Source organism: Carassius carassius, chromosome 13 (genome assembly GCF_963082965.1).
Source record: "Carassius carassius chromosome 13, fCarCar2.1, whole genome shotgun sequence".
Taxonomy (NCBI): domain Eukaryota; kingdom Metazoa; phylum Chordata; class Actinopteri; order Cypriniformes; family Cyprinidae; genus Carassius; species Carassius carassius.
In genome coordinates this window covers 30,185,247-30,200,855 of record NC_081767.1, presented here as the reverse complement: position 1 = coordinate 30,200,855, position 15,609 = coordinate 30,185,247, and the positions used below count along the sequence as shown (strand labels likewise).

General features: G+C 36.8%; 1 protein-coding gene across 11 annotated transcripts in view; it reads right to left on the bottom strand.

Annotated features, from left to right (window-relative positions):
* LOC132156312 (FERM domain-containing protein 4A-like) overlaps nucleotides 1-15,609 on the bottom strand; it is a 151,864-nt gene that overhangs the window by 43,707 nt on the left and 92,548 nt on the right. For 8 of the 11 annotated variants that reach the window (XM_059565270.1, XM_059565271.1, XM_059565269.1 and 5 more), the window contains exon 2: nucleotides 2,255-2,320. In XM_059565270.1, the coding sequence (XP_059421253.1) occupies nucleotides 2,255-2,320 (66 nt within the window). Of the gene's footprint in view, nucleotides 1-2,254; nucleotides 2,321-5,697; nucleotides 5,763-5,901; nucleotides 5,960-8,532; nucleotides 8,915-9,857; nucleotides 9,899-15,609 lie in introns of those variants that run through there. The other 3 variants (XM_059565273.1, XM_059565274.1, XM_059565272.1) reach the window with 3 other exon arrangements.

Below are 15,609 nucleotides of genomic sequence, written 5' to 3'. Positions count from 1 at the left end.
ACAACATCTCATCTTAAAGTTTGTATTTAAGTTTCTTAAAAAAGAGATGAAGGCTATACAAAACTGACACAATTAGAGTTTCCTCCATTGAAATTTTAATCAAGTTGTCAATTATCCCTTTTGGTCCAACATTTTTTTGTCAAGCTATTCAACACACACATTTGTGTACATGATCTTTCACATGCACATGAATGGAAGGGAGTAGAACATAAAATCTAGTATAACAGTTAGTTAAATTCACAGAACATCCTACAGCATTACCCTGTTAGGTACATCAACACAAAATAAGGGAAAGAGGGAAGAGCTGTTCCTCAAGGAACATGCAGTAAAAAAAAACTTGGATTAACAGCAGAATTCTCAAAGGCACGATTAAGCTACACAACCTTCTCCAGAACATCCGCCCACATGGAGGAAGAGAGAAAGCAGAAAAAAGCGAAGTCAAGAAAGCAGAAAGAATGGGCTAAATCTGCTAAAAGAACATATATCTAAGTACTCATGACTAAAGTAGGACTAATGCGTAAAGTTTATAATAAGTTTATAATGAGCGTTTCTACAACAGCTCAATAAATCATAAACTGAGAGTGAGGAAACACAGCAACTACCCATCTTGCCTTATCCCTTCTTTCTTCTATCTCTTTCTGGAAATCTATTCTTTTCTTCTCTCTCATCCTCTTACCTGATTGTTAAGGACTCTCTCGCCTCCTCTACTTTCTAGATTTATCTGTTTATCAGATCGAAACTGCAACCACAATTAACTCAACCAGCATTTTAGAGGACATAAAGAAAGTGTGTGGAAAATGAGAGATGGAGAAGGCTGAGAAATTAAATTTCTCCAACTATGATGGAGTTTAACTGGATTGTAGTCTAGAGCAATCAGGTCACCTAACCGCACCTGACAGCCATAAGAGAACGAGAGAACATGAAAGAGAGAGAGACAAGTAGAACTGAATCGAGCAGGTCAGAACAGAAATTAAATATAGAAACAATACAGTAAAGAAAATATAACAGAAAGAGCAGAACAAAACAAAACAAAACTAATATATAAAAAGAAGAAATAAAAAAAACAAATTAGTGTCATAAAAAATTCAAAGAATTGAAATAAGCTGAAACAAAATATAATTATAAAAAAAAAATTATATTCAACTTTATTTAAAAATATCTTAAAGATTAGAGATACTGTCTTGGCAACTAACTGAAATAAAATATGTTTAAGTACTAAAATTAATAAAACTAAAACAAACAAAAATAAATGAAAGCTGTATAGAAATATTTAAAAAGTGACAAGCAGATAACAAAATTAATAAAACAAATTAAAATTAAAATACAACAATAAAAGCTGATTTAAGATAATAAGAAATAAGAAAGGAAAAATAGAATATGAGAAATGAGAAAAAAAACATAGAATACAACATTACAATAGAACAAGACAGAAGAGAATAGAACAGTATTATAAAATCGTATTCTTCATGTGTTCAGTGACTAGGATGCCATAGGCAGAGTTTACCTCATGATTAGAGATTTCCTGAAAAAGTTCATATGAGTGTGAGTGTTAATGAAACATAGCTGTGCTGAGGAGACACTTCTGTTTATATGGAGGTCTGAGGGTCGATAGGGCATGGGAGACAGTCAGGATTGTTATGGAAACTGAACTCATCCTGAGAGAAGTTTTATGGAGTGTTTTGTAGAGGAGGGAACTGCTGTATGGGTGACTTGAGAGGCTGCTGGTTTGGTGTCGTTACGGGAACCTACACCTGCCAGATTGACTACTATGGTAGTGATGTTTAAAAGACACTTGAGAGACATATGCACAAACATATGATAGAGTTCAGGTCAGGGCAAACTGATCTCAAGGTCTGTTTGGCTGTGAAATTTGAGAATGGCAATGAAGAAGGAATCATATTACATTTGCACACACAGAGCAAACATTCAAACTCATACATGCACACAGACTGATAAAGTACCCACTATTTCCACAAGACATTAATTAAGTCTCAGAGGAACAATGAGGATTTCCCCTCTCAGACAAACAAGAGGAAACCTGAGGCCTTTATGACAAAAAAAAAAAATGACCAAAACTTCACATCTATATATTTCAAAAGTCATTCAACTTTAATATCTCTGCACTTATACTGGACATTGTGCTGGTGAGTCAAACGGAACCAATTATCTCACCAAAACACTTAAAAACCTATTATATCACATTTTGGCCATTTTGTACCTGAATTGTTGTAAATAAAAAAGTATTTTGTCTTACCTGTACTAGGAGCTCCAATTTCCTGTCATCCAGGAGATGGACCTGACATCTCCGCCCTTCCGTCATCTGTTGTGGAGGGAGAGAGAGAGATAGATAAGTGAAAGCACATTCACAGCAGGGTGAAATCAACTGTAAATACTAGGTCATGGTAACAAAAATAGAACTCTCCTTATACACATGCAGCGCGATTCCAAGTCAAGCAGCAGAATTCAATCTCATTCTCTCCCACACACACGCACACACTTTTAAAGTGAATTATCTCACACTTCAGTGCTTATGCTGAGTATCTTTTTTGGTGTTTTAAGTGTATTTTGATTTAACTCCTGGTTAAAATATATAGTAACTACAGACACAATTAATGTGACTACCACCAATTTTTACTAAATTTAGAAATCAAATATTATAAAACAAATAATAAACAGGTAAAAAGCATGCCATTTCACTTACAGAGTACTTGCAGACTTTTATAGTCCAGATAATGACTACTACTTTCCATTGCAGATTTTTTTAATGACATATAAAAACAGCCAGCCACAGTGTTTTTTTTTTTTTACTTGTTCAGGGTCAGGTTTATCTGAAACTGCTAATACCATAAGTACTGTAAAACATTAAAAAAGTGGTTTTTACATAAAGAAAAATTTTGTAATCAAAATTCAGTTCTAGACCCCAATGACTTTCACCAAAAAAGAGTCCAAAATCTCTTCAAAATATCTTTGTGTGTGTGTTCTGCTGGAGTCAGTCATATGGATTGGTATAACATTGACTAGATTGTGACAAAATATTAACTAAAAAAAACTCAAAATTGCAGTTAACTACATAAAATCACTTTGAATGAATATATACATCATAAACATACATAAGCTTCTATTTAAAATTCATCACCGCCTAGAGATCAGGGCTGTGTTAATATAAAACTCCCCTCAATCTGCAATCGTTAATTGATGAAAGAGGGATCGTGCCATGTCATATAGGTACCTGCACCAGCACACAATCTGATTAGTGCTTTGATTGCCATCTGGCATGGCGAGGAATGCCTTTTTATCAAAGCCAGAGAGGACTGCTCATAATTAATATTAAATTGAGTCTGCAAGAAAAACAAACTAACTAAAAACACACTTTTCTCCAGGGTAAAATGAGTATGTGCATTCAGATGTCCTCCCACAGGGTGTAGTTGGACATTTGTAGTCCAGACACATTTCACCTATGAAACATGTTTGGTATTACTATCGACTGCACGCTCCTATCGTTTGATCTCAAATCACTGCTCACTTCCACTAGATAGCTTTCCATTCACTCTCACACACAATTTTGTGTGAGTGTTTACTTAAGATCGTTGCTTCTGTGCCAAGCCGTATAGTAAACATCCCATTACAAGCAGGTGGACCGACACATCTGTGAAGAACAGAGTCTGACTAACAGCCATGTCATCACGAGAGTTATTCTGCCTTGAGGATTGAGCTGGTTTGACAACTCAAGTACAAAGAACCAAAGAGCAACCTGATACTTCCATTGTTCTTTTCCCTTCAAGAGAGCTTTTAATTTTTTGTTTATTTTTCTCTTAAAGGAAAAAATGTTTCGAGGGATTTTAGAGTCTGTGAATGTGATACTAAACAGTGGCGGTAGTTCACATCCATCAGTGGACTTTGCATCCGGTTCCTGTTTATACATCCTGTACGAGTCTGAAAACAATACTGCACTGATTCACTCTCTCTAGAGTGCTATTGCTCTCTTATTCTATTCCTCCATGCTTTCACACTCTTATCCACCCCCTCTACCTCTATATTTAGGCCAAATTAAAAGGAAAATGGGAAAAAAGAGAAAAATAAAAAAACAGCGTGGCTGTGTATGTAAGGACATCAGAATGGGAACATGTGGAGCATTCTGGCTGCCATCAGGAAGCACCGTTCCTGAGGAACACAAACAATGAAGCTGATAAAAGCAGCATGGCTCAAATTTCCTCCACGCACACGTGGGGGGAAAAGACTGGAGGAGGGGAGTCACAGGACTAGAAACACATCCTTTCTTCTCCTTCTTCTTTGCCTTGTTCCTCAGTGTAGCTACACAAACTCCAATGCACAAGCATGTGACAGACCACATGATTAATTGTGTGTGCGTGTGTGTATGTTTAAACAGACTGGTGTGAGTTTATTATTGACCTGTGAAAATGTTTTTACAGGGGGGCTTGACTTTAAGAATTTCACTTGGTTGTTATAACACTGAATCTAACTCTAACTCTATCTCATAAAAGCTGATATCCTGTCTTCAGAATAACATGCCCTCAAGCAACATCCTTATTCTTATCCCTCAACCACCAAGTGAGATCACATTTCCATATAATAAAGACAAACCTAAATCAATATGAACTGGCTACAGCCTTTAATTACAATTTTCTAAATGTCTAATTCCTTCTCTTGAGCTGCACGACCCAATTAGGTCAGCTCATCTTACTTTTATGATATTCATTTATGAGAAAAAAAAAGGTAGCATAATTGATCAAAACAACTGCAGCATCAAAACCATATATATTCCAGTTTGGGGATGGGAAATGACAGATCACTAATCTACCAGTTGCCCAAAAACCAAACTGATCCCATTTAAAGCATCATTTTGTAAACGCCCCCTAAGACACAGAATCCAGGATAGCAATACAAGATTAAAATAAAGATAAATATATATATATATATATATATATATATATATAATTTTCTTAGATGATTAGTCATTTGGGCAACCTAATAAATTAAACTGGACTAAAACATTTAAATTTCCCCATCAAAACCTATTTACCTATTATAAAAAATAAACAAATAATAAAATAAATGAATAAACTCTCACTTATACATTGCTCATAGTTCAGTATCCTTGTAAAAATAATTATCATAATTAAACACAAAAAAAATCTACTTTTTTGATTGATTATAATAAATAAATAGATAAATAGTCTACTCAAGCCTTCTCCAAAGTATAATATCCTCATAGACATTCTATCCTAGTTAAACACTCAAAACTTGATTTTTTTTTTAACCTGCAGAATTCTATGAAATGGATTTAGACAAAGTAAAACTGCAAAGCATATTCAAATTAGCCAAAACATTTCATAAACAAATAAACACATGAAATGTGTGGTTGGAAGTGCAGAACTGTGAATGATGGTTGTTCCAATTCTGCAAAGCTTTTTGAGGGCACAGATTCCATGTGGGCCTGTTCATAACAAGCGAAAGATGGAGAACCCAGAAGCCAAAGTTTGTGGTGGCTGATATTGGGCTGACTTTCCAATCTTAAAGGTTAAACTTTATTACCGACCTTGCAGTAGCCCGAAAGCACTGCAGTTTGGTTACATCACCATATTAAACCTCTTTAGGTCTGAGTCAGGCTTGATAAGAACACTTCCCACCACACAATAGGAGATTAAACCTGAGGCTTTGAATGAAGCACATCCTTACAGCCTGAAGCTCAAGATGTCACACCTCCGCTCCACTGAATAAGAACACTCCTCACTGGGGTGTATCTGGAGGGGGAAGTGAACAGCTCTCAACCACAATTCCAGATTTTAACAATCAGATGCTGAGAATGTTTTGTTTGCAACAGTGTTTTTGTATGCTGCCTCTTGTGTGTGGTTACGAAATGCCTCGCCTGAAATCACTGACCGGTGAGTCACTTCTTCCTCAGCTGAACTCCAGTGAGGCACACTACAGTCGCAATGCCCTGTGAAGTCATTAAAATCACATAACACACATTTCAATCAGTGTAATCTTTGTAAATCATTGTCATTCTTTTATAGACAAAAAAGAAGGGCTGTACAATAATATGGCTTAGTGTGATTTAATTAAAGTATATACACAACATGTTTCTGAGTGAAGGGTGGCACTTAGTTTTTTTACACACAAGCAACTCATGATCTGTTGTTTGCAGTGTCTCAAGAGCAGCTCAGTTCACAGTAAATGCTGCTACAAAAACTCATCTCTGAGTTTGGATCGCGTTTGGGAACATAACATCTGCCAACCATCTTCCCCAACTTTTAATGACATCTTTAGAAGCATTTATGTTTGCCCACAAAAGAGAAAGAGCTTTTGTGCCAGAATAACAACTTGATGGTTTGAAATTAAATTTAAAAAGCCATAAATATTAGTCATTTTACAGTTGTACTGTAAATTATTTTTATTACGGTAATATTATAATTTTTTCTTAACTACTTGTTTTCTTTTATTTTTGCAGTAGAACATGACAATAATAATATTTCTTTGTATATTTAATAATACATTTTATCACCACCATCAGCATAAAAACAATTATTATTCATAAAGATAAAACAATAATAACAATTATTATTTCATAGTCACATTATGCATCCCTACAGTCAAGCACAGCAAACTTGGAACTTTCCGAAAAAATCAATCAATCAATCAATCAAAATTGTAAATTAAGAAGATTTGCAACTGGATTCCCAAAAATCATGTAGCCCTAATAATAAGGTGCAATTACTCTGATGCACACTGCAGAAGAGACGATTACAGCGTAACATAATCTGATCAGAAAATAAACTTACTCTCTAGTGCAGATTTAAGATTGACCCTGATGCACTGTTTAGGGATTCTTTGCAGTTTATCCGTATTAAATGCAGTTTATCCGTATTTAATCCTAAGCTACATGTTAGCATCATATACACTGTCACTGAGCAGTATGATGTGTAGAAGACAGATATATTCAATTCAGATCATATCTGACACAGATATTAAACATGGTTGGAGGAAGTTGACATCCTGGTGATGATAAAGACTGTCTCACACAACCCTGTACACACTGCCATTATTCACCCTTGATGCACAATGACAACAAAATCACAAATTCAGGCATGAATTAAGTCTCATCATGCACACTGACAAATGATAAAAGTTTAGGTGACTGCAGGTCTGGTTTTCATGCCTGGCCATGTGTGCTAGAGTACATCAGCCTGCTGACACTGCTGCCCTGCAGTGCAGATATCACAGGCTGAGAAACACAAAAAAGACATCCGTCACCCTGAACCAGCAGGACCACAGCTGCCTAGATAGACACAGCCAGGTCTGCTTTGTTTACAGTCTGCAGACAGACCCCAATCCCAGACTTGCATCAAAACGGCTGGCTATCGAGACAACATTTTGAGGGCATTTATAAGGCCAAGAATGTCGTCTATAGGCTGAAAGCTCACATCTCTGCATACCTTCGCATCCTATGAGCATGTCATGGAACATTGCAACTAAATCATTTAATGCATCTATGGTGTTTAGGTAGGCATAGGTAGGCATCAAATTAGGTTTTGAAACACAGTACTTTCTATGAGTGTGTCACAGGAAATTGCAACCACATATAATATTGTAATGCATCTGAAGGCAAACGTGCTCTACTGAGCTGTCTATCTACAAACCATTTGGGGGTCAATGCAGCTATGATGCTGTCTAGGTAGGCTGTTCACATCTCATTGGACATTGCAAACAAATTTACTAAAGAGAAATACATCAATGTGGAAGTTTTTGAGACAACCCAAATCAACATATTGGCACATATGAGAGGCATTACTATCACATTTAATTAAGATTTATATATATGCATTTCGGTAGGTTTTAAGACACCAACTCCTTTCGATGAGGTTGTCATAGAACATTTCCTGTAGATCTAATACAGCTGAACTGTTCAAGGATTTTAAGATTATGACCGTGATGGTCAAATGTATGCAATCCCTTTAAGTTCCTGTCACTATCCGCAGCAGATCTGATCATTTATTCAGCTGTGACTGTCAGCACAGGTTATCAGCCTTTGAGAAATGGATGAATGAGTCTGAATGGGCAGTAATTGTGACCAAGCAAAGCAAATGTTTAGCAAGTTTAGTAAGCAAACTCATTTAAAAGCAACATTAATGGTTTCTAAAATCACCCTAAGGATGATGTTCGTCAAAACACATCAACATTATGAGAAAAAGACGCAGTATTTCTCACATAACATGCCTTAGTGTTTCTGAGGTAACGTTAAGTGGCTAGCAGGCTAACGTTAGCTGCAGAACAGTTTGCACTCTGAGGACCCTCTTCACCTCCTAAAATCGGATTTTATCGATGATATTCACCGTGTATGGTCAGTAATCAGTAATCCGTATGACTGAAAAATGCATGTATAACCGTTAACTGTTTAGTTAAGAAAGAAACAGAATGAAACCTCGGATTTTAACGCATCCATCCTTCCGTCGTTCCCTCACTGTCTGACTAAAGCGCGAGACCAGCGCAAAACAAGCGCGCGATTTACGTTACCTTGTTGAAAATCCCTTATGCTCCCGCGTGTGTGAATTCCTCGCCGAAATAGGAGATAAATGTTCTCTAACAACAACAACAGTAATCCAAATGAGTTAAATCCGATGAGAAAACGTTCACATGCCGGCCTAAATCATCCTCGCATTCTGCATCATCCATGTCGTTATTGTGATCCCCGGTGAAGCTGCTCAGGCGGAGCGGAGCGGACTGACAGCAGCAGTGCCAGCGCATCCCATCACATCCCTCTCCGCTCTCAACGCTTCTTCACAGGGACCGCTGGCCTGCGTCCAGCAAGCAGCTCTGCACAACACAACACTACTCACACACACACACACACGCGAACTTGCAGCCCGTCCACAGCAAACCCCAACCCTCCTCCTCCTCCTGCTGTTGCTGCCTGCTTCTCTTCCTCCGACTCCCCCCCACCCATAACATCGGAGAGGTTCGAGTAAAACGCTCGCGCACTCAGTCCTGCCTGACATCATCATCATCATTTTACACCAATGTTGCAATTGTTACCTAAACTAAAATATTATAATACATTTTTAAGTAGGCTACCAAAATTACTAAAACTGAAAAATAAAACATACATATTAAATAATAATAATAATAATAATAATAATGAAATTACAAAAGCACATAACAATCTAAAACTTAAAATTAAAAGTATAAAAATAAAAGCTAATTAAAAATATTAATCAATACTAATATATACTAATAAAATGACACTGGTTTACACCAGGAATATTCAAGTGCTGCATTTGTCCCAAAACTTACCACTACAGGAGTATTAGTACTACCATATATTTTTTGTATGGTTTTCTTGGACCTTGAAGTACTATTTAAATAGGCTATCAGATGGAGATACATGTCCAAAACAGTATCATGTCTGAAAAGCATGCTAGTAGCATTGTACTTTTGGAATTTCCTGATATCACCACAATATTTCCTGACATTATCTGAAATCTCATATCCTTACAGTCATGTTACTGCCACAGTCCTTTTTGTATATGTTAAAATAGTATTTATTTGTACTTTTATTTCTGGACATGGTACTAATGTAATGGCATGTTTTGGTTTGGATTTGAAAATGTAATACCATCATATTCATTGAAATACCATGGGGTACAGTGCAAATACCATGTTTTATGGATATGGTAACTATTCAGTATAGTATAAATTAAAGTACTGAAGTATTACCATCTGACACTATGATTGTAAGAGATTTTCTGCACTGTGGAAAAACATTAAAACTTTTAAAAGAGTGGACAAGAAGGTGGGATGTAACTTGTGAGCTCCTTGGTCTTGTGAAACTGCACACTTACTGACCAATGACTAACAGATCCACATCTGGATTTGCAGCAGAAACATTTGGGAATGGGTTGCACTCTTTCTCTCCCTCTGCCTGACTTCTTCCGCCCCTCCGTTTCTAATTCAGATTTCCCTTCACGTTTGGTTTGGCCAGGGTGAACGAAAGAGGGGAAAAGGAGAGACAAAAGTTTTAAAGATGCTTTCCCAACAGTTAGAGGGAGCTGATTTGTGTGAACTAACACAGACGTCTAACGTTCGTTCACCACAAAGTCAACATTGCATAGGGCTTAAGAAAACTTTTACAAAAATTAGAAGGTGTTTTCCTTTTAAGGGTCAGCCTGTATGCATAAATTCTTCATAACGATTCACAAAATCTATTTCTATGATTCTCAGGCCACGACAAGGAATTACACAAAGAATTTACATTTTTACTTTTTTAAATTCAGAGATATTTTTATCCCTATCTTAATGTAATACAGCTTGTCCATCTGTGGAAATGTTGTGCATTTAATCCGTTCTGGTTGTCTTGTGTCTTTAGAAACAGTACAAAAGCAAAGACAAAGTAATAGAAGACAACATTTTCTGTCGTCAATTGACATTTTTAGATGACATTTTCCTTCACTCATAAACTACACAAGACATGTAAAAGTTAACATGTAAAACTATGCAAGTGCATTAATATTTATGTTTAGAAAGTGCATTGCATGTGCATTGATAAGTAAATGAGGTAAGCATTGTTTAGTTTTTGATTGGTTATCTGTATCTCGGTTTAACCCAGGATTAAAAACGGACTTAACCTGGGGTTTAAAAAGAACCCAAATTTTATAGTGTGAAAAGCTCTTAGGTTTTTTAAAAGCAATGCTGTAAAAGTTGCATATCTCTGCACTGGGCAATGATAAAATATGATACAGCACAGGATCATTTCCACAGCTGTTGGTTAAATGATTTGCAGCCTTGCTTTAAAATGTACTTGAACGATGGAGAGAAAGACTGCTCTGAGGGTCAGGATTTTCCATCTCTCTTCATCACTCTCTCACGCATACTCATGGGAAGGCCTTTGAAAAGTAATTGAAAAACACTCCAAACATAATGCAGTTAGGCTGCAGGGTTACATTTCATTACTGCTGGTGATAACCCCATCAATAAACAAACACAAGCATCTGAGATCAGAGGAATATCAATATCTTTGTTGGATCTGATGACAGTCCAATCAATCATCATTATGCACTCAAAAATAAAGGCTCTTTATTGGCATTGATCATGGTTCCTTGGCATCTATGGGTCCATGAAGAACTTTTAAGATTCATGGAATGGTCATGGTTCTTTAGAATATTAAAATGTTCTTCACACTAAGAAAAGAATGGTCCTTTTAAGAACTGTTCACAGAAAGGTTCTTTGGGGAACATAATGGAGGTAGCGCAAGGTAACCTGAGAACCACAACATCCCAGCTGTTCGTATCGCTGCTGATTTTGGACACTCAGCCACAGCGGAAACAACACTGTCCAACTTAAACAGTCCCTCATGATCTCTCTGTGCTCTCTAATACATATTTTAACTTCATTTATTGGCTCTTTCCTCTGGGCACAGGTCCGAACAGTGTCACAAGAGCCCGTTGTTTAAAACAGGGAGAGTGTGTGTATTTGTGTGTGTAGATGTAGGGGAACATTTGCACTAAAGGAAACCCTTGATACTGTGGGGGCGTTTCAGAATAAATGAGAATGTCCAGGCTCACATGACTGCGATTGGGGAGAGAGAAGTTCTAAAAAAAAAACTTCTGAAAGACCAATCCCGCCCATGTCTTCCACACCAAAGCACACAATTTGTTTAATATACACCATCTTTCATGTCTAAAGGGGCCAGAAGAGTAAAAGACGAAGAGATTGCAATGTTCTCTGAGAAAATGAAAAGCTGAAATTTCCTTTAAAACAAATAAAAATATGGGAAACTGAATTCTCTTGCCTTTTGGCTTTCTCAAGGAAATGTGGTTCTGGTTAGGAGTCTCTGAGTTTGGTTATTTCTGTCTCACTGCCTCAGGCTCAGAGACAGAGCAGGGTGTATGTGTGTGTATATTTTGAGGGGTTTGTTATTTTTCGGAAGGCGGTCACAAAGGTTACTCTTCTCCTTCTGCAGACATGAGGACAGGTTGAACGGCTGACATAAACCAAATTGGATGTGGAAATGCTACTTGTGTGTGTGTATGTATTGAGGTTGTGGCTGCATGTGGCCAATAATGTTGGAGCTAGATTAAAACAGAGCTGACCTATAATTCAATCAAGATGGAGTTCATCCCTTGTCCTTGCTACCCACACACACACACACACACACACACACACACACACACACACACACACACACACACACACACACACACACACACACACACACACACACACACACACACACACACACAGACATTCATTTGAAAAAAGCAACATACACACTACCTTTCAAACATTGGTTACTTTTATTCATCAAAGAGAGTGAAGCCTTTTTAAATGTATTGCTCAAAATATAAATGGGTAAATTTCTTCAATGGACACACATTAAGATAAATTCTCATGACTGTTTACACTGCAGATATATATAATCCATCATAACCTTTTACCATTTATTTTCCTTTTCAAATCTTCATGGCTCAATCTATGTTTTCATTCCTCAAAATGTCTCTATTTCAATACATGGAAGAAAGATAATCATATGACTTTGCAACAACAGTCTGTATATTCTTAAAATTGAACGTCTGTTAATCTCTTTTTGCTGCAGTCATAAAATCCACTGGGATAGTAAACACAAAAACAGTCAACACCAAACCGTAGACTCTTTCATGTGCCATGTTCTCATCATCTGCAGCTCAGGGGCTGGGGGTGGACAAGCCACAGGGCTTTGGTGGGGTTCAGTTTTTAGGGTGTAGGATGTTGCCTGTAGGTGGAGTTTTTTTTTTTTTTTTTGTATTATGTATAATCTTAGTGGTTACACACCTACTTTAAATCACATCAAAAATTGCCCTCAGTCTCTGCAATGAGCCCTGTGTGAGTATATGCTTGTGTTAAAACCAAATTTGTGTAATTCTATATGCAGAATCTTCACAGATAAAGGAGTGAGTGAGGTTAACAACAGAAATGTATGGTATTTTCTTTATGGGAAAGAAGTTGATGCATTAACCGTGGTTCATAAAAGAGTTTCAGATCTTTAAAGGGATTAAGGGAGTGATTGTGCACAATAGTTATCCATAAAAACATTTTTGGGATGGACACCAAAGCACCTGTGTCTGTACAGGTGTGTACTATTGGACTACTGAGGATCATATCTGCACTCAGATATATGTGAGAATGTTACTAAATTGTCTAAAGAGACCTGTAACTTCTCTGCTTATAGAAGCCAGTAGAAAAAATGTGCCATATGCACAAAGAGACTGGGAATGACTCTTTTTGTGCCTCATGTCAGTGCATGTGTGTGTTATGAGAGAAGAAAGTTTCCAGTTAAATCCATGGAAAAAAAAGCAACACACACACCCACATGCGAGCACTTCAAATGTGTGTGAGATCTCTCCCGCTGAAATTTCAATGCATAGCTTTACTCCCATCTGGCCTGTATACTACACACACACACACACACACACACAACCTAAACATATAAAGCTTCTAGCCTACTAACACACCCACACACACAAATATATCCCACCGTATACACTGGAAACACATGGGACAAACATATAAGATAAACAAGACCAGGTAAACAACACTTGAATCTACTGGATCATATTAATCTACAATATCATTTTAAGTTTTCCGTGGTTTCTATGTGATTGTAAAGGTTTCTGTGTTAAAAGCTGAGTCATTCTGTTCTCATCCCTTTTTAAATATTGATTGAAGGTTGAACTACTGAATGCAAATGCATCTCTGGCAAACAGAAACTGACCCTGCTGTAAATGTGTACAAAAGAGAAAGAGATGCTTAGAAAAAAAATTGTATCTAGACAAATATGTATTTGGTAAGTACGAATCCAATAAGAAAATTGTTACAGTATTAGGGGTACATATATTTACACAATAGTGATGTCAGCGTGACATGCTTTTTAGGCTACTGGTTATTTCCTGGTGAGGATTTTAAAGTGATTCTTTCTGTATGTTACATCACTCTGTCAGTAGGTGGCAATTAGTGAAAAGTCTTTGAAAAACATCATTGAAAAATTAAATCAAAAACACAGATTCGTTCAGACACAAATCAAGTGACCGTGTTGATGAATGATTCAATGAATCGTTGACTCAACCATTTGTTAAAAAATGCTGAATCATTCAGGAACTGTCTTAGAGAGATTCAATGAATCACTGACTCAACCAATTCACAAACACTGATTCATTAATCAAAGCTTTATGAGTCTACTAATCATTCACTCAATAATTAATGTTCGAAAATGCTAATTTATTCAGGAATACATAAAATGTCTGTCTCTGGGTGATTCAATAAATAATTCACTCAAATGATTCATTCAAATACACTGATTCATACAGATTCATCTTTTTTTACTGAATCAATTTGTTTGAAAATGCTGATTCAGTTATTCAATGAATCATTCACTCAACTGATTCATTAAAAACGGTTTCATTCCGTATTGCTAAAAACCAATTTCAACATTGGCCTCACATTATTTGTTAACTTATTGGAATATTTTTAAATATTACATTCATTGTCACAATGCAGGAGTTAAATAGAAAGCTAAAATGAGAAAAAACGGTGAAAAAAAACCAACCCCTTTTCTGCCAGGCAAACACGAACATATAGGCTAGAGTTATGTTTTGTCATGCAGAACTTAGCTGAGCCAAAAAAACCTCTCTGTTATGTTCAGTGAAGTAAAGCTTTCAGAAAAGTGTGCTATAATTGTCACCAGTCATAAAGGACAGAATAAGTGTGTGAGTCTGTGCGTAACCTGAACAGATTGCTGACTCAGGAACTGTGTAAATCAATAAATGAGATCTCCTCTCACATGTGTGTCTTTCATTGTGCGCATTTCAGCAGAATTCTATCTCTGACAGTGGGAAAGTATGTGTGTGTGACCCAGAACATAAACCTCATTGAGTATATGAGTCAGTAGAGCAGCAGAAACGATCCCTCACACACATCACAAGACAGAGAGAGCATCACTTACAGCAATGGAGTCTGTTCCTCCTCCAGCCTCTGACACACTCTGACCACAGACCACATCACTGCTCTCACCATATACGGCCACTCTGTACACTCATCTTCACAGGCCGTGTAAGTTTGTGTGTGCTTAATAAAGAGCTCTCCGGGGAATGGTGATCCATTGTAGAGGAAACCTTATCTAGGAGAAGTCTTAAAGGAATAGTTCACTAAAAAAATGAAAATTCTGTATCAATTCACTCTCATGTTGTTCTATTATTGTCTGTGGCCTTCAAAAGGAGATGTTAGACAGAAAGATCCTGATGCAGTTACAGAAGCAGATCCAAATATAACCAAAAACATTATATGATGTGCAGCAGAGTGGGAGATTTTTTGTAAATAATCTGTGAATTTAGGCTGTTCCTCAAATAATTCAACTTTTTATGAAGTGCAGACTTTTACTTTTATGATACTTTCATAGTGCACAGTGTTGAAATGAGAGTGAGCGTGACTGAAATGAGAGTGAGTAAACAATGACACAGTTTAACATTTTGGATGAACTATAATTGAAAAAAAAAACGGTCTCTCTATTTCTATCAGTCACTCTCAGATTCGTTGAGTTGTTTTCTCATGCTGTGTTTTAGAGGA